The 25,889-nt window shown below is 34.1% G+C and overlaps 1 protein-coding gene and 2 long non-coding RNA genes across 5 annotated transcripts; 2 read left to right on the forward strand and 1 right to left on the reverse strand.

Moving 5' to 3' along the window:
* The first annotated feature begins 1,114 nt into the window (after positions 1-1,114).
* Positions 1,115-10,051, forward strand: LOC133823406 (uncharacterized). Of its 2 annotated transcripts, none has more exons than XR_009888305.1 (6): positions 1,115-1,372; positions 6,698-6,932; positions 7,013-7,099; positions 7,244-8,423; positions 8,504-9,598; positions 9,680-10,051. It is a non-coding gene; the product is annotated as an uncharacterized LOC133823406 (long non-coding RNA). The 2 variants fall into 2 exon arrangements; XR_009888304.1 differs by lacking the exon at positions 1,115-1,372 and adding an exon at positions 5,588-5,836.
* Positions 10,052-10,204: 153 nt separating this feature from the next.
* On the reverse strand, positions 10,205-11,199 carry LOC133823408 (uncharacterized). Its single transcript, XR_009888306.1, has 2 exons — positions 11,072-11,199; positions 10,205-10,685 (listed from the first exon to the last, which is right to left on the reverse strand). It is a non-coding gene; the product is annotated as an uncharacterized LOC133823408 (long non-coding RNA).
* Positions 11,200-11,434: 235 nt separating this feature from the next.
* LOC133823407 (kinesin-like protein KIN-7K, chloroplastic) lies at positions 11,435-23,414 on the forward strand. Of its 2 annotated transcripts, none has more exons than XM_062256176.1 (25): positions 11,435-11,484; positions 11,628-11,712; positions 12,430-12,695; positions 12,781-12,878; positions 13,342-13,431; positions 13,765-13,817; positions 14,173-14,238; positions 14,329-14,382; positions 14,568-14,627; positions 15,239-15,317; positions 15,869-15,936; positions 16,334-16,396; positions 16,582-16,686; positions 18,160-18,264; positions 18,396-18,503; positions 18,586-18,732; positions 19,792-19,974; positions 20,070-20,225; positions 20,448-20,675; positions 20,980-21,120; positions 21,205-21,330; positions 21,430-21,480; positions 21,924-21,971; positions 22,061-22,285; positions 22,690-23,414. In XM_062256176.1, the coding sequence occupies exons 3-25, from the start codon at positions 12,448-12,450 to the stop codon at positions 23,245-23,247; spliced, it is 3,060 nt and encodes a 1,019-aa protein (XP_062112160.1). In that variant the 5' UTR covers positions 11,435-11,484; positions 11,628-11,712; positions 12,430-12,447; the 3' UTR covers positions 23,248-23,414. The 2 variants fall into 2 exon arrangements, with proteins under 2 accessions (XP_062112160.1, XP_062112161.1); XM_062256177.1 differs by having other exon boundaries at positions 21,208-21,330.
* The last annotated feature ends 2,475 nt before the right edge of the window (positions 23,415-25,889 follow it).

Here is a 25,889-nt window from a genome sequence, read left to right on the forward strand (position 1 = left end):
GAAAATATATTTAAATAATTTAAAAATAATAAAACAATTGAAAATCAAATAAATTAATAAAATAAGAGTGAGAATGGGTGGGTCGGGAATTGAGATGGTGATAGTGAGAGTGTGTGAAATATGAGTATTTTTTATTAATTAAATTAAAATTTAGATTTATTTAAAGTTAATTAATAAGATTTTAATTAGTTTTTCTATTTTTTGTTTTTAATTAATTAAATTTATTTAAAAATAATTTTTCTTATTAAAATTATTTTAAATTTTTAATTAAACATTTATTTTATTTTATGAATTTTGAAAATATATTTAAATCATTTAAAAATAATAGAACAATTGAAAAATCAAATAAATTATTAAAATGAGGGGTAATATGAGAATATTACAAATTTAAACATATGGATGGTATCAAACTATGTAATTTTTGCAAATAGAGGATACTGATTGATAATTATAAAAAACAGAGAGTACTAAATTTGTATTTCGATAAAATACAAAGTATCAAATGGACATTTACCCTTTTACATTTATCCCGTTTTATATAAATTATCATTGAGTTGTTTTTAGCAGTGAAATATTTTATGTAGTTGAAAAAAGTAGTTTAATTTTATGTATTTATTTTTCTAAATTTAAATCGAATTTACAATATAATATTCAAATTTGTTATAATCGAATAAACACACATTTTCCAATATTTAAATAATCGTCAAAGTTTGATAATTTTAAATTATTAATTAATTAAATTAAATCTAAACGCTTATTTAAAAAATAAATTAAAAACCACATGACAATTTTTACAAAATAATTTATTTATTTATTTATTTTACATAAATTCTAATTTATTTATATATTTTTCTTAATGTATACTTTATTTTTAATTATTTGCGTATAATTTTGTATTAATGATTTATCCAGTATTAATAACCCTTCATATTTCCTTTTTAAAAAAACCCCTTCATAAGTTCATATAAAATTTAACTTTTTTAGTAAATTAATTTCACTTTTCAACATTCTAAATTTTGCAAATTTTCGGGGAAATCTAATAAAGGTACTTTTTTGATACAAAATTTGTAGTTTTCTAGGGAAAATGTTTTGAGTGTGAAATGAATTGAGAAATTGTCTTAACTAAAGTTCTAGCTTCTGGATAGTTCAGCAACATCGCTCTGCTAGGGTTTCTTTGCCTTTCTTCAACATCTCACTTACTTAGTTGTCTCTTTGATTGTGCAGTACATGTCGTTAGCCATGAGTTTCCACCCCATCCCCCAAGTACTCAGTGCCAGTTCCTTCTTCTCTTTCTTCAGGCAACCATTACCCATGTGGCTTGGGGTTTCAACTCGTGATCCTCTCTCCACCATTAATGCCAGCGTTATTAGTTGTAAGACTCAAATCAAATCATACCTCCACAGTCTTATCAATATTATAAATCTCCTTATTAAACCAATGTTATTAGCTAGGTTACTAATTGTAAGAATCCGAATAAAATCTAGCTTCATTAAAAAATTTCCTTATGGAGTCAATGATCATCATAAACTCTCACCCCTTTTTCCACCTTGGGCAATCATCATTGCTCATAGTAATGGCTTCCTATTTGGATTTTCTAGTTGTTTTATGGATATATATGATCTTCATTCTCACTTCCCGTGGGAATTTTTCATGATTGCTCACTGGAATATTTGGGTGATTGATAAATGGATGGGATGTAGTAATTTAATTTGGAGTTGTATTAAGTATTATAAACAGAGTATGTTTTGCCTCTTTCGGTATGCTTCTATCAATCTCATACTCTCATCTCCTGTTTTTTCTTCTAGTTTGCCCCAAAAAAGAATAGCCAGTTTTCCTTTTTCAGTAGTGATAATGGATGAATTTACACAATCTCTGTCTGTAGCCCTTAACCTCACTGAAACTGAGAATCGCATTCACATTCTTACAAACGTTCCTGAAGCTCCTGGCTCTCCATCACCCGTCTTCTACCTTGTTGTCAAAGTTTTTACTATTCGACCCTTCAACAAGCAAGTTTTCCTTGACAAAGTCAAATCCTTATGGCAAAGGAGATTTACCATTAACATCTCTTAAAATGAACCAAATTTTTATTTGGTTGAGTTTGGATGTGAAGGCGACAGAAGGAGAGTTCTCAATGGCCAACCTTGGCACTTTGATCATAATCTTATTCCAATGGCAGCCCCTAATTCAGCATCCGCTCATTCCCTTGATATTCTCACCAAACCCCCTAATTCTTAGGTCACTTGCTTTTGCCCACAAGTTAGGTTCCATCCTAGGAGCATTTATAGAAGTCAATCCTGCCTCTATGAAAGAATATTTGAGCCCCTATCTCAAGCTCCGTGTTCAACTTAATGTAACCCAGTCCCTCCTGAGAGGCACCGACTCCTTTTTTCTGGTATGGCCAAACCTCTCTGGTTATAATTCAATTTCGGAAACCTTTATTGACTTTTGTCACTACTGTGGATGTCTAGGCCATGTTGTCAACTATTGTACTGATTTCCTTAAGAAATGTGATGAATCAAATAACCCACCCCCCATGAGATATGACCTAACTCTTAAAGCCAAAGTTCAAATCACTTCCAACCCCTTTTACATTGCCAACAACCGCATCAAGTTAAGGTCGCCTATTGACAATCTCACCCATGTGTCCCTTTCCCTTAGAACCATTGGAGAGACTTCCATCATAGGGGCCACCGGTCTCTTCAACTCACCTCCCATCTGATTATGGACTTCACTTTCTTAATAATGTAGCCATTAGGGGTGAGCATTGGGCGAGTTGGTCGGGTTACAAGACATTTTTACCCGTCCAATGTCATAATCGGGTTAGCAAAAGTGACCCGTAACTTGCCCAATTAAGAATTTTTTTTTTTTTTAACCCGTTCAATAATTTGGGTGGGTTAGTCGGGTTAACCTGCCCAAACCGAAATTGTATATTTTTTTGGCGGGTTGGGCGGCTTGGTCGGGTCAACCCATCCAAACAAAAGTGGTAATTTTTTTTTAAACATTTTTGTAATTTTTTTCTTTTAAATACTAGTACTAATAGTGTGAAGTTTATATTTTTAAGATTAAAACAATATTTTAAATTTATAGGAAAAAAATTAAAATAAAACTTAATTAATTTATATATTTATTTAAATATATTAAAAATAATAAATTCTTAATTGGGCGGGTTGGGTTATATTGGGCGGGTTGATAATTATTTTCAACCCGCCTAATGTAATAATTAGACGGTTTAAATTTTGGTCAGTTTATTCGGGTTGCGTTTTTTGGCGGTTTTTTCGGGTTGGTTTGGGCGGTTTATTCGGGTTGTAAAAAATTTTGCACAGCCCTAGTAGCCATTGACTCTGCTTCCCTATACATGTCACTCCAAAGCACCCACTATATGGCTCTCCCAACCACCACCAATTGGTCTGACTCCAGACCCGCTACCACCATGACTATGATGCATGTTCCAGGCTTAGCACCAGCCCCCTGCCACATAAACTTTCACTCACTCTCTCGACTTCTAGCTGACTTAGGAGCGCATCACCCACCTCAGGTACCATATTTAAAGCCACAGGAATCTCAAAAGGAACAACACCAATACATCATCCATGAAGGTGAAACTCGAGGTGTGCTCAAGAGAACCAAATGTCGATCCACTACTCCTCTCGATTCTAGCTCTGACGAGGCGGGTGATGCTCAACACACCCGTCAACAGGAATGTGTATCATTAGTTGGAATGCTCATGGTCTTGGGAGCGACCAAGTATTCCGTACTCTATCCCTACTCCTAAAATAACACAATCCTAGCATTTTGTTCATCATGGAGTCCATACTCCCAAAATGTGCTCTTGAGGCCCTAAGTCTAGGATTAATTTTACTAATGGGTTAGAAGTTCCTAAGCTTAATTTTGGCGGAGGCCTTTTACGCTTTTGAAAATAAGACATTAGTGTAACCCTCCTTTCTTATAATATTAATCATTTTAAGTGCTATATTAGATTACATGATAACATTAGTTTCCATTTAACTTGTTTTCATGGTGAACCTAATGCAAACTCACGTCACATAACTTGGGACCTTCTTGATTGAATTGGATTAAATAATAACAATAACCCTTGGCTTGTAATGGGTGATTTCAATTCCTTTCTTTACACTAAAGATAAACATGGAGGAAACAACAACAGAGGTGTCTCTAATCATTTTTGTGACTTCATGGACAAATTTGAACTAAGATCACTTGATTTTCTTGGGGATCCCTTTACTTGGACCAACAATTAACCAAACCTATGAAACATATTGATTGGGTTGTTATCAATAAATATTGGGACACTTTATTCAGCACCCCTCAATTGTCTCACCTTGATTTCTTCAGTTCAAACCATAAAGCCCCCAAACTCATATTAAACAATAAACAGACCACATTCCAAACCGAACGCCTCCAAGATTCCACTTTGAAAATGTTTGGCTAAATGATCCTGCTTGCGTCTCTACAATTCGCTCTGTTTGGGAGAGTTTTCCCAACTGAGACAAACCCATCAACAACCTCAAAGATAAGATCAACCTCTATGCCCACACCCTCTCTAATTGGAAAATAACAAGTTGGTTTTTACTTCAAGAATCAAACCCAAAATGCATAGAATCAACTTTTGAATGTCAGACAACTCAGTGATTCCTCTTCGGAGGGTCTTGCACAATGCATAAAACTTCAGAAGGATCTTGATCAATTATTGTATATGGAGGAAATCTATTGGAAACAAAGGTCTTGTGTTTCCTGGTTGAAATCAGGTGATCGCAATACCAAATATTTCCACAGAATAACTAGTCATAGGAAAGCCACAAATCGCATCAAATCACTAACTCTTGATGATGGCTCTGTGGTGTCGACCCAAGCTAAGATTGTGCACACAATTGAAACTTATTTTCACACATCAGCATATAGTAGATTGGACCTTCTCTTACTTGCAGGAATTTCAAGCATCCAAAGACCCAATTGCATCTCCCACGCCTATAGTTAAAGTTGATCGATCTAGCACTTGACGTCCCCCTCCCCTTGGCTAGTTAAAACTTAACATTGATGCTGCCCAATCTCCCTCACTAAACAAAATGGGGTTTGGCGCAATCATCCACAATAGCAAAGGATGAGTTGTTGCAACCATATCAATACCTTGGTTAGGCAAATTTCCACCTTTATTAATGGAAGCTCAAGGTCTCCTCCAAGCCCTTAGGTGGTGCTCCTCATAATATTTCTAAGTCACTTGTATTGAGTCAGATTGTAAAATATTAGTAGATAAAATAAATGTCACTACTCCTAGCTCTTTGATGTTGAAGGAGTTTATTAAGTTGATTAAACACTCCCCAAAACTTTATTGATCATATTCTTAATGGATACCTTGTTTTTTACTCAAAAAAAAAATTGTTTTAACTAATAATACTAGGGTAGGTACCCATTTAGTACCTTATATTTTAGAAAAGTTTAATTTTGGTACCCTTTATTATTAGTATTACTCAGTTGACACCCTTAGTTTTGAAAATAAGTTAAAACTAGTACCTTGTCAATTTTGGTCATCAATTTTTGTAATGTCCAGTTTTCCATCTATTAATTTTTTTATTTAATCTTATTTTGAAATTAAGTAATAATAATAAAATAAAAACTTAATCAATAAATGATATTCAATAAAATAAAGTAGGGGAAAGGGTAGGACTTCAATTTCTTTAGCTTCTCTTACAAGCCAAGAGAGTAGGTGAAAGAAAAAGAAAAGCTTCCTAACGTTGCAGACGAACGGAGAGGCACCTTAAACAGAGAAGAAGGCCGAAGAAGAAGATTGATCGTTATTTGGTGTAGACACGACCATTGCAAGGTTAATGAGTTGTTTCTTTTTAATTTTTTTTTTGCTTTCCTTTATTATTTTTGGTTTTCCTGGGTTTCATTGGTTGGGTTTATTCAAGATTTTCTTGGTTTTTTTAGTCTGAAGAGTACGACTAAGAAAAAATGATAGCTAGTGTATACATGCAAACATGCCTATATATTTACATATATGTGTCTGTGTCTGTGTCTTTATTTAGTAATCAATGGGAAAAAAATGTGGCTAAAAATGATTAGAAGCATCAAAAGAAGAGAAAAAAAATATTGAGTCATATAGAAAGCTAAGAAAAAATGTAATACGAGAATAACTAGGTTGATGTTGTTGAAATTGGGTAACCATGACCCATCTGTTTCCCATTAGGTTCCCTGTTTTTGCTTTTCTCTTCACAATTTTTTGGGTGCACACAATTTAATATAATACGCAATCCATTAGTTATTAACATTTATCTTTGAACTTTTTTCTTGCTTTAAAGAGCCTGCAATTGTTTGGGTCATATGCTGGAGTCTAAATTTTTTCAAAGTTTTACATATTTGGCTTTGATGTACCCATTACGTTATTATCATTCCAAAATAAATCTATTTAACTAGATGAGTCAAGTGAGTTGCTATTGTGATCCTAAACAACTTTAAGTATATTTTTCATTTATTTATGAGAAAGAGAGTGTGAGATAGACAATAGAGTAAGAAATTAATTAATTACTTGAATTGTCTTCATTCTACTCGGTAGTGGCTACTCATAAAGTATATAACTTACTCTTATCTTTTGGTTATGACATATGCATACGTAAGACTTGTTTGTTGATCCAATGTCTTGAATTTTATCTGTTTGTTGACCCAAACTTGCATATTCTTGCAGGATTAAAAGACAGGAGGGATTTGACAGGGAATATGATTGTGCAAGCTTCTGATGGAGCAACCAACCGATATTGAATCTCCTAGTGTTATACGTGGTCGTATGAAATCACGTGCGCTTAAGAGAGTTGTTCCAATGCCCATACCATTTCAGTTTGAAGTTCCCAAAGGCTCTGAAGTTGAACAACCTGCAGTTGAAGATGCAATTGCTGCCTCAAATGAAGAACAAGTTCAAGCAGGTAATGAATTGTAATGTACATATGTCTTGATACCCTCTGGGAAGACGTTGTTTATTTTGTGATATTGTTTCTTCCAACAGACTTTGTAGTTGAACCACCTATTGAAGCTGTTGAAAATACAGTTGCTACCTCAAATGAAGAACACATTCCTCAGCCATTTGAACCTGGTAAATTCGTGACTATATAAAGAACAAGTTCCATAGCCATTTCAATATGACTATATATATATAAATGCTTTGCCTTCTGTATTAAGCTAAGCTGAGATTTAACCATTTTTTTATGTTGTTACTTCTATCTGGTGCATCATTAAGTGGTTTGTACATGAAGCACAAATATGCTGCCCGAAGGGCTCATAAAATGCCAAATGAGACCGTTGAAGCCAATGTTGAGCAGTTGTCAAGTCCAACTGATGATAGCGACTTGGATTGGGAAAAGGGAGGCTTGAGAGTTCAACAAATTATGAAAACAACTCTAATTTTACAAAGGAATGTGATGAATCTGAGACATAGGCTTTTTATGGGGCTTCTATGATAGTGATGAGGATGGTCACATGGGTTGCAAGAGAGTACACAGATAAAAAATGGTTGTTGATCCAAACTCAAAAATGCCTATATTAAAAATTGGAGATATTTACCAGAATGGGAAGATAGTGCTTCAATTGTGGCAAAGATTTAGGGACCACAAGCACTTTTGGGATGTGTTGAAATATTACACTATTGAAGAAGGTTTTGAGCCGCGTAAAGTGAAGCATGCTAGAAGCAGAGTCACAACACTTTATTGAGCAAAATGATTCACTTGGAGGATCTGTGCTTCCTTATCTCCTGATGGAAGACACTTTATCATCAAATCATTGAACCAGGAGCACAAATGCCAATGTATAGTGAAGAATATGACAGGAACCTCTAGCTGGATTGCATAGAAGCTTCACAATAGTTTTGCTACAACGCCTAATCTGAGTTTGCAAAAAATGAGGGCTAAGTTGAAAGAAAACTTCGGCATCGAGGCAACTAACATACAGTTATGGAAAGCGATACGGAAGGCAAGAGGAGATGTTGGTGGTGGTTATGTACACTCCTATGCAAATTTATGGAGATATGCTGCTATGATTCATAGGTCTGGCCCTGGAAGTGCTACTATTGTACAAAGCCAACTTGTGACAGTCAATATAGATGATGGTGAGATTGTAGAAGCCCCAAGAATGCAGCCACAGTTCAAGAGAATTTTCATATGTTAGGAAGGGGTCAAAAGTGGGTTCTTAGTTGGATGTCGACTATTTTCTGGATTAGATGGATGTCATCTAAAAGGGCCATACGAAGGCATCTTCTTGGCTGTTGCGGGGTTGATGCAAACCTCCACTTCTACCCCCTTGCTTATGCAATTATTGAAGCTGAAAACACAGATAATTGGAGTTGGTTTTTGGAGTTATTGAGGGGAGAATTTGGGGACAGTACCAGTGGCCAGCCATGGTGCATCATGAGTGATAGACAAAAGGTTAGTGTTGTATCTTCCCATCTATTTTCATATTTATTTACACACTTGCATAAAGCTAAGAATATGTTTCATTTATGTAGGGACTGATTGAGGCCGTGGCTGCTATACCAAAGGCAGAACACCGGTGATGTTGTTTTCACATTGAGAACAACATGATAAAAAAGTTTGGAACATCACAACTAAGGATTCTGTTTGTGGTAGCAGCTGAGACAACGAATTTTGACACTTTCAAGCTCATTATGGACATGATAAAAGAATTCAACTCAGAGGCACACGAGTGGTTATCAAATATTGACTTCAACCATTGGAATTTGAGCAAGTTTGACACTAGAGCGAAAGTAGAACACATTATCAACAATTTCGTTGAGTCATTCAATGATTGGATAGAGGAGCATCGATACAAGCCGCGAATTGGACTATTGGAAGGGATAAGAATGCAACAATCAACTATGATGTATGCTAGGAAAAATACTATAGAAAGATGGGAGCACAAGCTCACTCCAAAGGTCCAACAAAAGGTACGTGAACTACTCAAGATAGGTCAACTTGCACACGTAACAAGGGTTGGTGAAGAAGAATTTCAGGTTGATTGTGACAAGAAAAGTTGTACTGTTAGATTAAATGAATGGTACTACATTTGTGGGCAATGACAGGTGAGAGGAATATCGTGTATTCACATTGCTGCTTGTATAAGCAAAATTAGGGCCAACATAGAAGATTATTGCTCACCATACTCCACCACTGAAATGCGGAGGAAGAGTTTTCTGGGTGTAATTCATCCCATAGCTAATGAATCTATGTGGCCTGAGTTTGGTGATGAAGAATTATTGTCTCCTGTCATAAAGGTGCAACCAGGAAGACCCAAAAAGCATCGCAGAAGAAGAGTTCCTGGAGATGAGAGACCATTGCCATTAGTGACAGAAAACCAACCATAGAGGTGTGTTTTTAGCACCAAAAAGTGTAAGAATTGTCACGAGTTTGGACATAACAAAAGGACTTGCAAGAATACGAGAATCATATCAAAGAACCAACCATCTGAAGGCTCTTCTTAAGCACAAGTACCACCACCAACAGGCAAGGGCCGGTGAAATACAAGTGGTCGAGGCAAAAAAAATGTACCAACAACAAAAAGCAAAGGTAGAGGCCGAGGGACAATAATTGGAACATCTTCTGAGGTACACAATTTAAACTTAACATTATTGATTTCTAATTTGTTTGGTAATTGTCTGATCTGCTCACATATAAATATTTTTCAGGTTCAAGTTAAGAGCTTAGAGCCATCAGCTGAGGAGATGCACTTGTCTGAAGCACCATTAAATCTTTTCTCAACTCACAATAGTTAGTAGAACCACAACCACAACTTTTGAAGAACATATTTATTTTGTCTTAGGTTATATATGTCGAATGTTGTTCATTTTGTATGGCATAAACCATAGATTGTTGGTGACTATTTTGATGTAATGTGCTGGCTTTATTTTGTAAAGCAAAGACACACTTAGCCTTATTTTAGGTTACTTACTTGATGTCATGCAACTCAAATTATGATAGTTGGTTTGCTTATTTATTTTGAAACTTGACAGTTGTGGTTTTATGATGAAATATGCAATTAATTTCATTTTGCAATCTTATTGATGCTCTCTCAAAATGTAGAATGTAGATTTCTATTTCCAAAGTTAATTTGCAAGTTTTTGAAAAAATCAACTTCATATACCAAAATCAAAGTATGATTACAGTGCAACAAGTTTCATATACCAAAACCAAAGCATAACCAAAAAGAAATATTTTGCAACAAATTTGGAGCTAAAATCTTATTCAAATCTTGCATATTATAAACATAACCAAAACCATCATAAACATACCAAAGACACATAAACTCTTTATCAAAAACTTTCCAATAGCTATTTTGCTTTTTAAGCTTTGTATACTTTCTGGGCTTGAAGTCTCTTCACTCTCCCAATCTTCTTCATCATTATCACCTTCATTCCATTGTTCTTCGTTCCACCAACCAAAGTAGTCGCATTCTTTAGCTTTATATGGACATCGATAAAAAAATCTATTTGAATTTCTCTTTGTCTCACTGATTTTCAGAACACATTTTTTCCACACCTACTTATTTTATTTTTAAACCTTACATCATTGTTGCTAACTGATTTGCTATTGTATGAAGCCATGGCTGAATATGGAAGAATAAAAGAGGTAGAAGAAGATACGAGAGAAAACCAACCTATGCCATTGAGAAGATGGAGCCTAAGAGATGCAGACCTACAACACAGAGAAGAAGATAAGAAAAGAGAACGATATTCAGACTAGGGCCTAGAGAAAAAGATAGAAAACGTAATATAAAAGAGACATGAATGTGCCCATTTGATTTAGATTATTTTAATATACGATATTTATTTATTAAGTTTTTTTTTATTATTATTTTAACAAGGTTAATTAATTTTGAAAAATAAAACCTCATAAAAAAAACTAATTAATGGAAGCCAAACTAGTCACTATATAAAATTTGATAACCAAAATTGTACTAGTTTTAATTGATTCTCAAAATAGAAGATACCAAATAAGTAATACTCGTAATAGATAGTACAAAAACTGAATTTTGCCGTATTAAAGGGTAGTAAACGAGAAAATTCCGATAATACTATTACCTGTTTATAGTTCATACTGGCCCCCCACACACTCCTCTCCTCTTCAATGCTCGCGACGCAACTCTTGTGACTGCGCGTTTCTCTCTCCCTGCCCAAGTCATCTCTCTCCCTCTCTAAAAAGCGAAAAAAAATACAATTTTTCCTTCGTAAATAAATATATAAAAAAACTAAACTAGACTGCCCCACCATTACGTCCTTCTCTCCCTCTCACCACTCACTCTCACACTTACTTTCTCTCTCTAGTCGAGCTGGCTGGACTTTGTTTCTCTTTCTCCCTCTATATGTATAGGTGTATAAATTAAGTACATATTCTCTTTCTCTCTCTAAAAAGAAAAGAAAAGAAAAGAAAAAGAGAGAGGTTGGGATTGAGAAATGCCGTTTGCCTTTGATGGTGGGTATCGCTCGCTTCCAAGGCAAGTTAAAAAAACTAGTATCTCTATGTTTCTTTTTCATTGACTCTTGCTACGGCGACGATGATGATAATGATGTCGTTGTTGATGATGATGATTATGGTGATGACCTTTTAATTTTTTTTTGCTTTCTCAAATGCTCACAGATCTGACTCTCTCCGATCATAAAGAAGATCCTCGTATTGTGTGACTCGATATATCTACGCAATGCTTAGTGTGATATTGTTGGAGGTAATGTTCTAATCTTATCCTGAAGACGGCTCTGTTTTGTTCCCGGGAAAATGGGGACAAAAGAAAAGTAAATAAAGCAAATGGGATAATTGAGCTTACATTAGAGTGTAGTGTTGTGCTTAGCTCTGCTGGGTTGCTTCAATTTTTCTTTTATACTCACGTTGGCATTTTTGCAATAATTTAAGAAAAGGTTGAAGAAGACTAACTAACTGCAATTTTTCTTTTTATATATATATATATATATATATATGTGGTGTGTATATATGTATATATATTACTATTATATTGTTTTAGGCATTTTCTATGTTATTTGGTTGCTGAGACAAGAAGAAAAGTAAAGGAAAGCCGAATTTGTACAGTCATTGTCTTTGATTATTTCAATTACCGAACAATACAGGCTAGCTAATTAATGGGCCATTCTCTTTCATGGCCTTGAGGTCCTTACAATGCAGTTTATAAGCTATAAACCTCATATTTAACATTATTTAGTTTCTATGTTTTCTCTGGTTGCTTTATGGTGATTCATCTGAGTCGCTTAAAAGTTGTTTGAGCTGGTTACTTTGTCATACTTCCTTTTAACTTGTTAAAGGGTTTTACCAGAGCAAGGAAAATTGTGCTATTGCTCATTCTTTGCTACATCTTTCATTCACGAAACAAAGAAGTGGAATTTTTCTCTGAATGATATTGAAGTGGAATTTTTCTCTCATTGTTTTGAAGGATTGACTCTGAGTGGTAATGGCATCAAGACAAGGATTAAAAGTCAAAAAATTGGGTCCAAGTAGCTATAAACCTGCTAATTCTCCTGCATCTTCTACTACATCGTCTTCAAAACAATTCTTAGAAACTTCTATTGATGGTCATAGCTCTCCTGCATCTTCTTCAGCTCGAAGTAAGCCACAGTACTTCTACTCAGATAATATGCCGTTGGAAGTAGAGAGATCAAAAGAAAATGTTACAGTAACAGTCCGTTTTCGTCCACTCAGGTGCATTTTTCACTTTCAATTAGAGGATTATTGCTAAGATTTTTGAGTACTTATTAAGCTTACTGTGGGTATATATCTTGGATAGTCCGAGGGAAATTCGCCAAGGAGAGGAAATTGCATGGTATGCCGATGGAGAGTCTATTGTGCGGAGTGAACATAACCCATCAGTAGCCTACGCATATGGTAAATTATGTTGTTTCCTGTTATATACATAATTATGAATTTATGAAAGATTGCGGCAGTTAGAGCAAAAATCAAAATTCATATGAAAATTTAAATACCTTAATTTTATTATATGCACACGCGTTTTGGATTTACTTGAGTAATTGCAATAGTTTTAGTCCTTTTTTTAAAAAAAAAATATTACTATTTATCGTATAAAAAATAAAGCAAAGTTCTCTTTAAAATTAAAAACTGTTGTCTACTGATTAGTACATTTTATGTGGCATCACGGAAAATGTAGCATATTTCTCATGTTAAGTTACGACTTACCTAATAAGATACATCTTAAGTTAAACTTATAGTTAGGTAAGATCTGTGAAACATCATTCTAATAATATTTGTTTGTCATGAGGAGTTATATGTCCAGTATATTAATTGAGGAAAATCATCTTGATATTTATTATTTTCTGTTAAAATATTGTAGATCGGGTGTTTGGCCCTACTACCACAACACGACAAGTCTATGATGTTGCTTCTCAGCATGTTGTTAGCGGTGCTATGGAAGGCATCAATGGTATGTACCTTGAATCCTATGGCTCTGTCTCTGTGAACTAAAATTTCTGGACTATTTTTGGCTTGCTCACATGCTCACATGTCTTAAATATCTGACATTGATAATTTTTGGGTTAACATTGCCTTTTCCGATTGTATTACATGAACAATTGAAGTATTTATATGATTTACAACAGTAGTACTACTTCCACAGGCTGCCCAGGGCATTGAGTTGTTGATAGGCAGGTCAATGGGCTGATTGGCTGATTTAAATGGATAGCAGTTTGTCATTATGACCAAATGGTGGAAGTGGCATTATGTTTATTTACTGAGACTGTGATTTCATTTCTGGCAGGTACTATATTTGCATATGGAGTGACAAGTAGTGGGAAAACGCACACTATGCATGTGAGATCACATATCTTCATTCATCCTAGTGTCCACTAGTGTATAACTTTATTTTCTGTAATGTTGTTGTTGTTTTTTTTATATGATTTAACTGGATAGATCTAGTTAACATACAATAATTGTACATTTTAGTTTCTTGGGAAATAGTTTCTTATGAGGGAATAATTCAAGATTTGTAGAATTCCTTAATCTGACTTTTAAGTACTCTATAATCTTTTAAAATCTTACTTTTGCAGCCTGCTTCGTAGTTTGCATGATGCTATAATATTAATACACTATAAATGTAGAAAGTCAGGTTATGAGATTAGGTATAAATGATATTGATGTGCTTATATCAGTTCTGCACCAAATGTAGGGTGATCAAAGGTCTCCTGGTATTATACCATTGGCTGTCAAGGATGCTTTCAGCATAATCCAAGAGGTACTTTATATTGAATACACTTAGCTCTTTCTGTCTCACATCTTTTCAAATTGGAAAAACTGTCGAGTCTGACATTTGCTTTTGGCCCAGACTCCAAACAGAGAATATCTTCTTCGTGTCTCATATTTGGAAATCTATAATGAGGTAATTTTTTATTTTTATTTTGTTTATTCAGCCTTTCCTATTATGCTACAAATTTTAAGGTTGTGGTTTTTTCCAAAACCAGTAATGAACTGTAGTATCCTGAATCCGATGTTCTAAACAAATTGGTTCTATTGTTTCTTACACTTCAAATGATTTACTATCTTTCAAGGCTTTTTTCATTTCAGGTTGTTAATGACTTGTTGAATCCAGCAGGACAAAATTTAAGAATTAGAGAGGATGCTCAGGTACCGTTATTCATTAGAAAGCATTGATTTCTTACCGTTATTGGAGTTAGATTTGTCATTGTCACTTCTAGCTTTGTCTCTGTTGTCTCATTCATTATATATTGATGCTTAATTGATAAATTCAACATCAACGGTTTCCAAAGAGATTGAATGTTATCATCTTCAGCTTCAGGAGATGACGTCATGCAGTATGGATGAAATTTTTCGAAAATTTTCAATTGCTACATTATTTGAAAAATTCTAATGATGTTCTTTTTCTTTTAAATAAAACAACTCTTTAGTTTTCTGTCTTTAATCTATAGCAAATTCCTCTAGCAAGGAAAGTTTATAAAGTTTTCCTTTTCCTTAGTATAAAACATTTACTAATTTGGGGAGTTTATCAATTTCTAATTTCTTTGGAGTTTGTTTCTTGTTATATATGAAGTGAAGAGAGTTATATTTCCTTGTATTTCATTGAGAAAATAACATGTATTTATATACAAACTAGAGAAGCTAATCTAGGAAACTAGGAGAATATATGAAACTAGGAGTATATAGGAAACTAACAAATTACAATTAATCCTAATATATTAGCTAATTTACTGCTAACAAATTACAATTGTTGGCTGTAGGGAACGTTTGTTGAAGGGATAAAGGAAGAAGTTGTACTTTCCCCAGCTCATGCCCTTTCACTGATAGCAGCTGGAGAAGGTAACAATGAGAACTCATGTTTTGTGTAATTTTTATGCACTTATGCTACACTACTAACTCAACAATTAATTATTGTTAGGTTTCATTTTGTCATTGTGTGTTTTATTACAATACACGTATTTATGCCTGTATCACGTGTGTATGTTTTGTAGCTTAAATATCTTTTTTCACATTTCAGATGGATCATGGATCATGGCTCATATTTTGTGATAAAATATATAGTAGTGTTATTATGTGGCACATTGAATGAGAAGTGCATAATATTGTAAATTCTTAACTTATTCAACCGATGGAATAATGATCACAATATTTTTAAACATATTTAGCCATTACATAAAGAAAATGTGGATACTACTTTGCCACATGTCTAATTGGAGTAGCTGTCGAATATTAATGCATGCTAAGCTATTATTAATTACTTGGTCATTATATAGATAACATGCAATCTTGGCACAGCACCTATATCATTTGTACTGTCCTGCTTAGTACTTTTTTTGTTCAAGTTTATAAACTCATTTGGCTTTGTTGTACATTTCAATTGTGAACAACAGAGCATCGACATGTCGGGTCTACAAATTTCAATTTACAAAGTAGCAGGAGCCATACAATATTTACACTGGTATCTTTCAATCTTAGTTGAGACCTGGGGCAGCTTTTAAAATGTTTTATTTTATTTCTCTTTCAGTTTCATGGTTATCCTATTAAATGCTTTTCAATTTCTTATCATAGATTACTTTTTATCATTTTTCTTTTGATACACAAGATGTCACATTAATTGGATTTCCAATGCAAAATTGTCTGTTTTCTTTATAGTTTTCCCATCTAATGCCTTAGCCAGTATTTTGCAACATTCTGAAAATAGTTTTAATATTGAAGTATCACTGGCAATGTCTCTTTTTGGTCTTAGTATATGTGTTATGACTATTACTCTGTGTTCCTATGGCTTTTAGTTTACATGCTTGTTTATTGGTCTTATTTTTTCCCCTTAACATGACTCTTTCATTCTTTGGTAACAGACTATAGAGAGTAGCCCATGTGGTGAAAATTGTGAAGGGGAAGCTGTGAATTTGTCACAACTGGTAAATATGCAACAGTTCTATCTATGGATGCAATCTCTCTTTAAATTCTTTATAGGCTTGAAATAAACCCTCCTAAGCTTCTTTTAAATTCATATTTTACAGTAGTTGATGATCATAAACACAGTTTACACAATATGTCCATGATTCTTCCGTAACTATTTTTTACATCTTTCTTATACTTGCAGAACCTCATTGATCTGGCAGGTTCTGAGAGCTCTAAAGCTGAAACTACTGGTGTGAGACGGAAAGAGGGATCTTACATCAATAAAAGCCTACTAACTCTTGGGACGGTGAGGCTACAATGTTAATATTTAGATTTTAAGTTTTAATATGATCAATGACATACATTTAAGAAATCACAATTTTCTGTCAGTCCTTGTCTTCTTCCATATCATCATCTTAATACAAAAGAATTCCAGAGTCAGGTGTAGAGATCATATACTTTTATCAGTTATACCAAGTGATTCTTCCATACACCTTTTGTTAAAAATCAGGAGAAAAAGTATACTGTCATCTTAGAAATTAATATAATAGAGAATGAAAATAGGGGAATGTGTGGATAATATCATTGGGTGAACACTTGTTTTTAATGATATTTGGTTAGGGAAGAGAAATTGCCTTAGACTGCAGTCATTATGTTGTCTATGCTTTATACTTTTGAAAGGATGAGTTTGGGGTCTTCACTTAATTGTCGAGTTTAGCTTTTTTAACTTATCATATGTAAAAATGAATATTAAGAAATCATTTTCCGTGCGACTTCTATCAGGTTCATACTAAGCTATCTCTCCTAGACAACTTTGTAAATCAACTTAAGTACTTTAGTTGTATCTGCGATGAGGGAGAAAACCCGGGGAATTTGACTGTGACTCTTCTATTACATTACATTATGGAGAGTTCATTCTTGTCATGATCGATCCATCTCCTGCCATATTTCCTGGATCACCACCACACTTATTATTTTAAGGATCGCTTGTGGTTATTGCTTGCACCAGATTAACCCTACGAACTTTTTCTCCCACGAACCCATATAGTAGCTTTTAAGTATTCACTAAAAAAATGCAGTTTACATAGTCTTATGCCTTCCAAAGATAAGATTGTAGGGTTGAGCAGGAGAAGCCAGCGCTAGGAAATGCAGTTTAGATAATCTAGTTAAGTGGAACAAAAACAACATTCAACCTTTTGCTTATTTTATTTTTACCTTTTGTTTGGCATAGGGGATTTGTGAGAGGTTGAAGAGAATAGGAGGGGAAAAATCCTTTGCCTGGCAAGAATGATTGTGGGAGGGAGAGAAGTGGAGGGATTAGAAAGTTTTGCCATTTTGGATCTTTCTACTAATGGAAGGATTTTTAGCTCCCCTTCCCTCCTGAATACTTAAGGGTAAATGCCATCTTATAAAAATTCAAGAAAAATGATGTATAATAATTTCACAAGTTCAATAATCAGTTATCCTTCCATCTGTCAACTCCTCCCACCACACAACGGAAGGGATTCTCATCCTTTTTTCCTTTCTTCTCATTCCTGCTCCATCCTAAGCTCCTCACCCTTCTTACTGCCCCCCTTCCTAACAAACTTAGCCTTAAAAGTTTTCCTTTTCTGTTTCTAGGGGTCCTCTTGTTCTCTCTTATATTAAGAATGTGCAACTTGCACTATCTAACATAGCTAATAGATTGCTGAAAAGAAAATTATATGTATTTCTAGTTACAATTCAATATTTATTGTACAAATAATGTATTCTAAAAAAATCTTCACTTGTGTTGACACAGGTTATATCAAAGTTGACAGATGCGAGGGCCACCCATGTACCATACAGAGACTCTAAATTGACCAGACTCCTCCAGTCTTCATTAAGTGGTCATGGACGTGTTTCTGTAAGATTTCTTATTTATATATTTCAAATTCTATGTGCCTACAACTTGCATGGTGAGGGGATGATGATTATTGTCACCTTTTCTGTTGTAATATATAATTTTCTTATATATCTTTATTGTCTAATCTACAGCTCATTTGTACTGTTACTCCTTCATCAAGCAATTCAGAAGAGACTCACAATACGTTGAAATTTGCTCATCGAGCTAAACACATCGAAATTCAAGCTGCACAAAACAAAGTTTGTTTATTTCTCCCTTGAGAATGTATTTTTCAAAAAAATTTCTCCCTTTTGTCATTTTTGGAAGTTGCTATGCCTGCAGATTATTGATGAGAAATCGCTTATCAAGAAGTATCAAAATGAGATTCGTTGTTTAAAAGAAGAATTGGAACAATTGAGGCGGGGTATAGTTTCAGTTCCTCAGCTGAAAGATATAGGAGAAGAGGACCTAGTCCTGCTGAAACAAAAGGTGGATTCTTATTCTTTTATCCCATGTGATTCAGCTTTTTGCTTGGCTGCTAAACTTTTGTTACCAAAAAAGTTCTTTTTATTGGAGTGTGACATCACTTTCTGACGGTTATTCTTGATGGTGGAACCTATTATTGATGATTCATTATAAAATTCTGGATACTGTATAGATGGGTAACTAAGCCATGCAACTTGTGATACATCAACCAAGAAGTTGAATCATACTTTATAACATGAAGGGCTAAGCTCTAATATTCTTTCAAACCTCATTTCTCTACTTTTTTTTTTTGGTTTGGCTTTGCAACAGTATATACTATATTGTTTGAGACCTACATAATAAGACAAGGTAGTGTTGAGGCTAAACGAACTTGCTAAAATGGTGGAGCTTTCCTTATAGAGGAAGGTAAATTTTAAGATCTTGGTTTTATTTATAAGAAAAATAAGTGTTGGGGCTCTTTATAGTAAAGGAACCTGGTAAGTCCAGAATGCATTTGGGAGTAGCATCGATCACTTGTTTTTTTTTTTTGGGTATGTATGTGTTGTGCATTACTTTCATCCCCTAAATGATATTGTTGAATACTACATTGTATAATTTCTGAACAGGAATTCTCATTACCTTTTAGGCCATCACTCCTTAATCTCTTTAGTTTATTTAAAGTTTTTGTTGTTAGTAGTTTTTATAATTAACAGAAAGCATTAGTTACTATGAAAGAGTTTTGCTTTTTTGGAAGCAACCAGATGTGAATAAAGCATGAAACATCACACATGCCTGAATTTTCAATTTGTAAATAGTGCTTTGATAATACACCTTTCGTGGAGTAACTGTAGAAGTTGTCTGTTTATAGTCTTTTTACTCCTCAATTAAGTGAATAATTTCTATTATATTTTCCTTATATCATTTAAAGCCTCCCCCCCCAGAAACCCCTTTGGGGTGGGGGTCAATTGAAAATACCAACCAGTGACATAATTCTTTATTAGAGTTTGTATTGTATTGTATTATATTATCTTCTGATTAACAATGTCATGAGACTTGAACCACGTTCTTTGGTGTGATGTAAAGCTAGAAGATGGTCAAGTTAAGCTGCAGTCTAGATTGGAACAAGAAGAAGATCAGAAAGCTGCTTTATTAGGGAGAATTCAACGATTGACAAAATTGATCCTGGTCTCAACAAAAACATCCCAATCATCAAGATTTTCACACCGACCTGGTCCTAGGAGAAGACATTCCTTTGGTGAAGAGGAGGTGTGACTATGTTATTCAAAATGTTTGTTCATATTTGATTTGACCTGGTTTTCACTTGGATGAGTACAGTATAATTATTAACTTAAAACTTACAGCTTGCATACCTACCACACAAAAGACGGGACTTGATCTTAGATGATGAAAACATTGACTGTTATGTGCCGATTGAGGGAAATGCTGAATCACCTGATGATATGCTAAAGGAGAAGAAGACCCGGAAGCATGGATTATTAAACTGGTTAAAGCTACGAGTATGTGTTGTTTCATTTTTATGGTTCTGTTTTTAATTTGCTTGTTAGCTATTACCAATTCAGTTGTTTTGTTATTTAATTGTGTCCCTTAAATACACAATATATTACATATGATTTGTTGCTCTATATTGAAACAGTTTTATGCATTTTCTATGAACTACTCAATTTTCTGTTTGGTGACATTTAGCATAATTTTAAAGCCCTGTACTTTTTCTTGATCAGAAACGAGATAGTGGTGTGGGAACTTTGACAACTACCAGTGATAAATCTAGTGGAGTGAAGTCTGTCAGTACTCCTTCAACACCTCAAGCAGTAAGTGGCAACTTTCATTCAGAACCAAGAAATTCGCATTCCATACCTATGGAGAGCCCTATGTCTGGAGATCTTTTATCTGGGTCTAGAGATGACAGAGAAGATGAGGATAATTTGTTGGGCCAGGAGACACCTCTGGTATGCAATTACCCTGTCTTGAGTCTGCATATCCATATGTTTTGTTTTGTACTTGTATTGTCATTGATTTTCTTTCTTCTTTTTGGGCATGAATTCCATGATGTTGATTAAACCCCACACTATTTATCTGAGCATGTTTCTATCTCAAAAGTAGTTGTGACAATATGTAGGCTTGGGAAATTACCAGCATTCTGGATATGGAAGTTGTCAAAATAATATCCACCTACTATGCTGGATTGATTTAAATACTTGCATTTTATTCTATTTTCCTTTATTTATATTTCCTTTCTCTCATCTTTTTCAGACAAGCATAAAATCAATTGATCAGATAGATCTTCTAAGGGAGCAACAAAAGATCTTGACTGGAGAGCTAGCACTTCACTCTAGTGCTTTGAAGAGGTTGACTGAGGATGCTGCAAGAAATCCTCAGAAGGATCAAATCAATGTAAGTATTTGATGTTCATAATCTCTCTTCAACTGCTCTTTATTTTTCTTAGAACTTCATTCTTATGGCATTTCTGTTATTAAGGAGGAGATGAGGAAGCTGAAAGATGAAATGATGGCAAAAAACGAACAAATTGCTTTGCTAGAAAAGCAAATTGGGGATTCCACCATTTCTCCACAACACACAATGGATGCTTTTGAAGCATCAAACGTAAGTTTACCTGTTTTCCCATCAGGTTGGTTGTATTGTTCTGTTATATAAAGTATTAATTTTTTTTAATTGACTTTTATTTAATTTTTCATATTGCAGTCTATTGCAGAACTGAAGGCACAGTTGAATGAGACATCATTTGAACTTGAGGTGATTATGTGTACACACTTTGATCTGCGTAGACATGCATGCATGTATACCATAAGTTGATTCATCTGCACCTCCAAGCATAATTAATTATCTCTCTTGAAGATGCTCAATATTTTTTTAGAACAAGTCTGGTAATAAAACATCAATGGTGGATAATTGGTGTATTAATTATAAGCAGCGCAATTTATAAAATCAAACATTGGATTTTGTAATATACCACTTGACACACCATGGTACGGTTTCAAATTCTGTGGTTGTCCAGGAACCCCTATATATTCTAGCATGTTCTTGTCATCATTTCCCCTAAGGTTTACAGTTTTCAGGATTCTTAGCTGCAGAATAAGTACCAAAGAAGAGAGAAATTTCTTGTTGGTCATTGCTGAAGGTTTTGATATGATCAACAATTCCTGATGAGTCTTGCATTGTTATCCTCCCTTTTACAGGTTAAAACTGCTGATAATCGTGTAATTCAGGATCAGCTGAACCAAAAGGTAACCACTTACTCAAAAATATGTATATTCATTTCATTTTTTTTTACTCAAATAGTTGAGTCTTGATCCTTGATATATCTTCCTGCCAGGTCTCTGATTGTGAAGAGTTGCATGAAGCAGTAGCCTCTCTAAAACAGCAGGTCTCCTCTCTAAAACAGCAGCTCTCTGAGGCACTAGAAAATCAAACTTTCAGCCCTGTAGTCAGTAATCCAGAAAGAGCCACTGAAACAAAGAGCAGCAATGGAGAACTTAGCACAGATAACAGGAATGCAACATCAAAAGAAAAAATTGATGCGTTACTTCTACAAGCCCAGGTTTTTCCTCCCTCCCTTTTGGGCTTGAGCAGTTGTCAAATTCCAATGAACTATGATTATAAACCCTTAACTCACACTCTCTTCCTCCCTCTTGGAAATAAAAAGAATGAGGTAGAGAAATGGGTTATAACTTTGAAATGGATTAAATTTCCCAAATGACTGCTATATGAAATTATCAAATGTTTAAACCTTTAGCAATTGAATCAAATCTTGTTGGTGAATTCTAAAAAATGATTCTTTCACGGGATAAATTTAGTAAACATAATTCTAAGACGTGGATTATTACTTGTCTTGTTTTCTTTCCAACACAGTATCATTAATCAGTTTCTGGAGTACAAGTATTGCCCAGTAATGGCTCTGTTAACTGTGAAAGTGAATGAAATTCTTGCTTTTGTCAAAATCAGGAGGCCGAGATTGAAGAAATGAAGCAAAAGATGTCTGAAATAATGTTGGCAAAGGAGCAGCTAGAAGTTCGGAACCAGAAACTGGCAGAGGAGAGTTCATATGCCAAAGGTTTAGCTTCAGCTGCTGCTGTTGAACTCAAGGCATTATCAGAAGAAGTTGCAAAACTGATGAACCATAATGAAAGACTAGCAGCTGATCTAGCCGCATCCAAGAACTCCCCCAATCAGCGCAGAAGTGGCGGCATGGTCAAGAATGGACGAAGAGAGAGTATGAATAAGCGGAGCGATCAAGGTGGGTCTGTTGCCGAATTCAAAAGAGAACTGGCCATGAGTCGTGAAAGAGAGCTTTCATATGAAGCTGCTTTTGTGGAGAAGGAACAAAGAGAGGCTGAGCTTCAAAAAAGGGTTGAGGAATCTAAGCAAAGGGAAGCTTACCTAGAAAACGAGCTTGCCAACATGTGGGTTCTTGTGGCAAAGTTGAAAAAGAGTCATGGAACCGAAACAGATGTTTCTGAATCAACCGCAGAAAGTAGGCGATCTGATGGTTTTGGGTTGTGAAAATGTTTGGATGAAAATAATTAAGTGGGGTTTCTTGTAATCTAACAGGAATGGGCTTTGGACAGGATTGGTTTGGGAGAGGGAGAGAGGGAGAGAGTGAGTGTACAAATTTGTGTTCTGGATTGCAGGGTTTTCTTGTGTATACGAAAGAAGCTTTTTTTTCTTACCGAGTAACCAAAATGCTTTTATTCTAACTAACGTTAGCCTTTCTAAAGTTGTGCTCTTCCAATTTGAAATCTTCACATGAATGTCAAGAGAAACTTTATTAAATCTGCATAGTAATGCCAAAAAAATTGAGAGATATCCTCTTTAGATAAAACTCTCCAATATATGTGGTACGTACCTAGAAAAAAGACCAAAATTATTCCTAATGTATTTGATCTAAGAATAAAGCTACTCAGTAGCTACAATCTAAGCTGGAAATGCTTCTGCAAAACATTCATACTGATTCCAACTCAAATGTTAATAAACCCAGCGCAGAGATCGACTCTTTTCTTTCTTTCCTTATTATAAATCACTTACATCTCATGAGTTGTTAAAACCATCTTCGATAAATTTTGTGTCAAATTTGACACAAAATATGAGTAAATTCTATATTTGACTAAATATTTGTAATTATACTGCAATGTACAAAATTACAAAAAGTAATTTTTTTATATTTTTTATTATAAAAAAGTAGCCATTAATAGTTAATTAATAAATTAATGATAATATGGTAAATAAAAAATTGACATTTATTATTGTGTCAAATTTGACTCATGCTATATTTTATGCCAAATTTGTCACAACTTTTGGCATATGCCAAATTTGGCACACTTTTTAAAACACCATTAGAGTAATAATTTTGTTAAAATGTGCTAAATATAGCAATGTACCATTTTATTGGCACTCCATTGGAGATGCTCTAAGTACTTAATTTTCTTTGTAGGAGCCATAGCTATCTTTGATGATACAAGTCCACAAATTCTTAGAAATTAGAATTTGGTGGGACTTTGCATACAAATAAACTTACGGGAACAACTACTCTTCACACACAAGGAAAGTTTTGTTTTTTTTAATAAAATATTAACTTATGGGAACAACTACTCTTCTAATGGTAATGGCTGTTGAAAGTAGAAGGAAGCAAAGAAAAATAAAATTAGAAAGGAAATCATACTACGATAGAAATATTAAAAGAATAGAAGTTCTAGAGATGATTTTTTATATATATATTTTTAAATGAAATTTAGGCAAGTAGATTGAAAAATATGACATTGTAACGATTTTCCTTTCTTCTAAATATAGGATCATATATGAAGGAAAGAGATTTTTTAAGAACTTTTCAAACATTTCTATTATTCTGTATGCTAATAAATGAGTGCTGATCTCGTAGCAATAAATTTCTGGCTTTTACATCTCAATGTTAATGATATTTTATTGAGAGTAGGAATGAAAATGGTATGGATCACGATGGTTTTTTTTTTTTTTCAATTATGAAATGGTAAAGAGCAATTTAGGGTGCACAAACACTATATTGTTATTGGTGCAAGTAATATTGGGTATCACATACTTTTAATTTAAATTGAAATATGTGAGACATGTTACTAAATTGCACAAATGAATAATAATATGTGCACCAAAACATTACTGACTTGACACTATTTTTTAAAACAGCGAGTCTCACCTCAAATAAATTTGATTGGTTAAATGAAATTACCACGTCAGTTGGTGTAATATTTTGATGCATAATTTTGGTACACATATCATTACTCATTGACAATATGCCATATCCTATGTCTTATAGCAATGTTCTTTTCAATTATTATTATTATATACTTGTCTCATTAAATATGGAAGATTAGATATTAATGAAGAAACTACATGTAGTACCCATATTTAGTTAGCTCTTTTTATTTTTACCCAAAATTTTAAAATTGTTAATTAATACCCACTTTTCTAATCACAATACCTATTTTATCATTTCTAGGCTTTGAAATATAAATCACAAGATTTTAAAATGTAAACCACAACCATTTAAAATGTAATCACAATACCATTTAAGATTTGATTTCTTGCAACCATTTCTCCAACACCAACACATCTCCTTTCCAGCTCTCCCCTCCGACCTGTCCTCTCCTGTCTCACCATTCCTCCGAGTTTAAAGAAACCCACAACAACTCATTAAAAAACAATTCACAATTAAGAACAACAAATCTCCCACCTGTTTCCATCTCCTTTTCAATCTTGCCACCATTGCCACCAAAATTCCCAATCAAACCAAAATATTGAACCCAAAATCATAACTCACGACGTCTATGAAATTCAAAACCTAAATCATAACTCATAACACTAAAACAAATAAAATCACAACAAATAGATATAAATTTCTTCAAATAAAGAATGAAATTTTGAGTTCCTGCATTCAAATTGTAAGGAACGAAGATATAGACTAAAGAAAAAAATCATTCAAATTGGTGAAGATTAAAATGGGGAAAACTAAAATATAAAGCAAAAAATCAAAATCCATGTCGAAGCCCCATCGCCAAAACCCACCCACCCATGTTGAAGCACCCTTGTTGTTGGAACCCAGTCAGAGATTCGGGGAAGCCACCTTGTCCCTGGCTTGAGGCCCAAATTTGGGCTTTGTTTAGAAAAAATAAATA

The sequence above is a fragment of the Humulus lupulus genome, chromosome 3 (assembly GCF_963169125.1).
Source record: "Humulus lupulus chromosome 3, drHumLupu1.1, whole genome shotgun sequence".
NCBI lineage: Eukaryota > Viridiplantae > Streptophyta > Magnoliopsida > Rosales > Cannabaceae > Humulus > Humulus lupulus.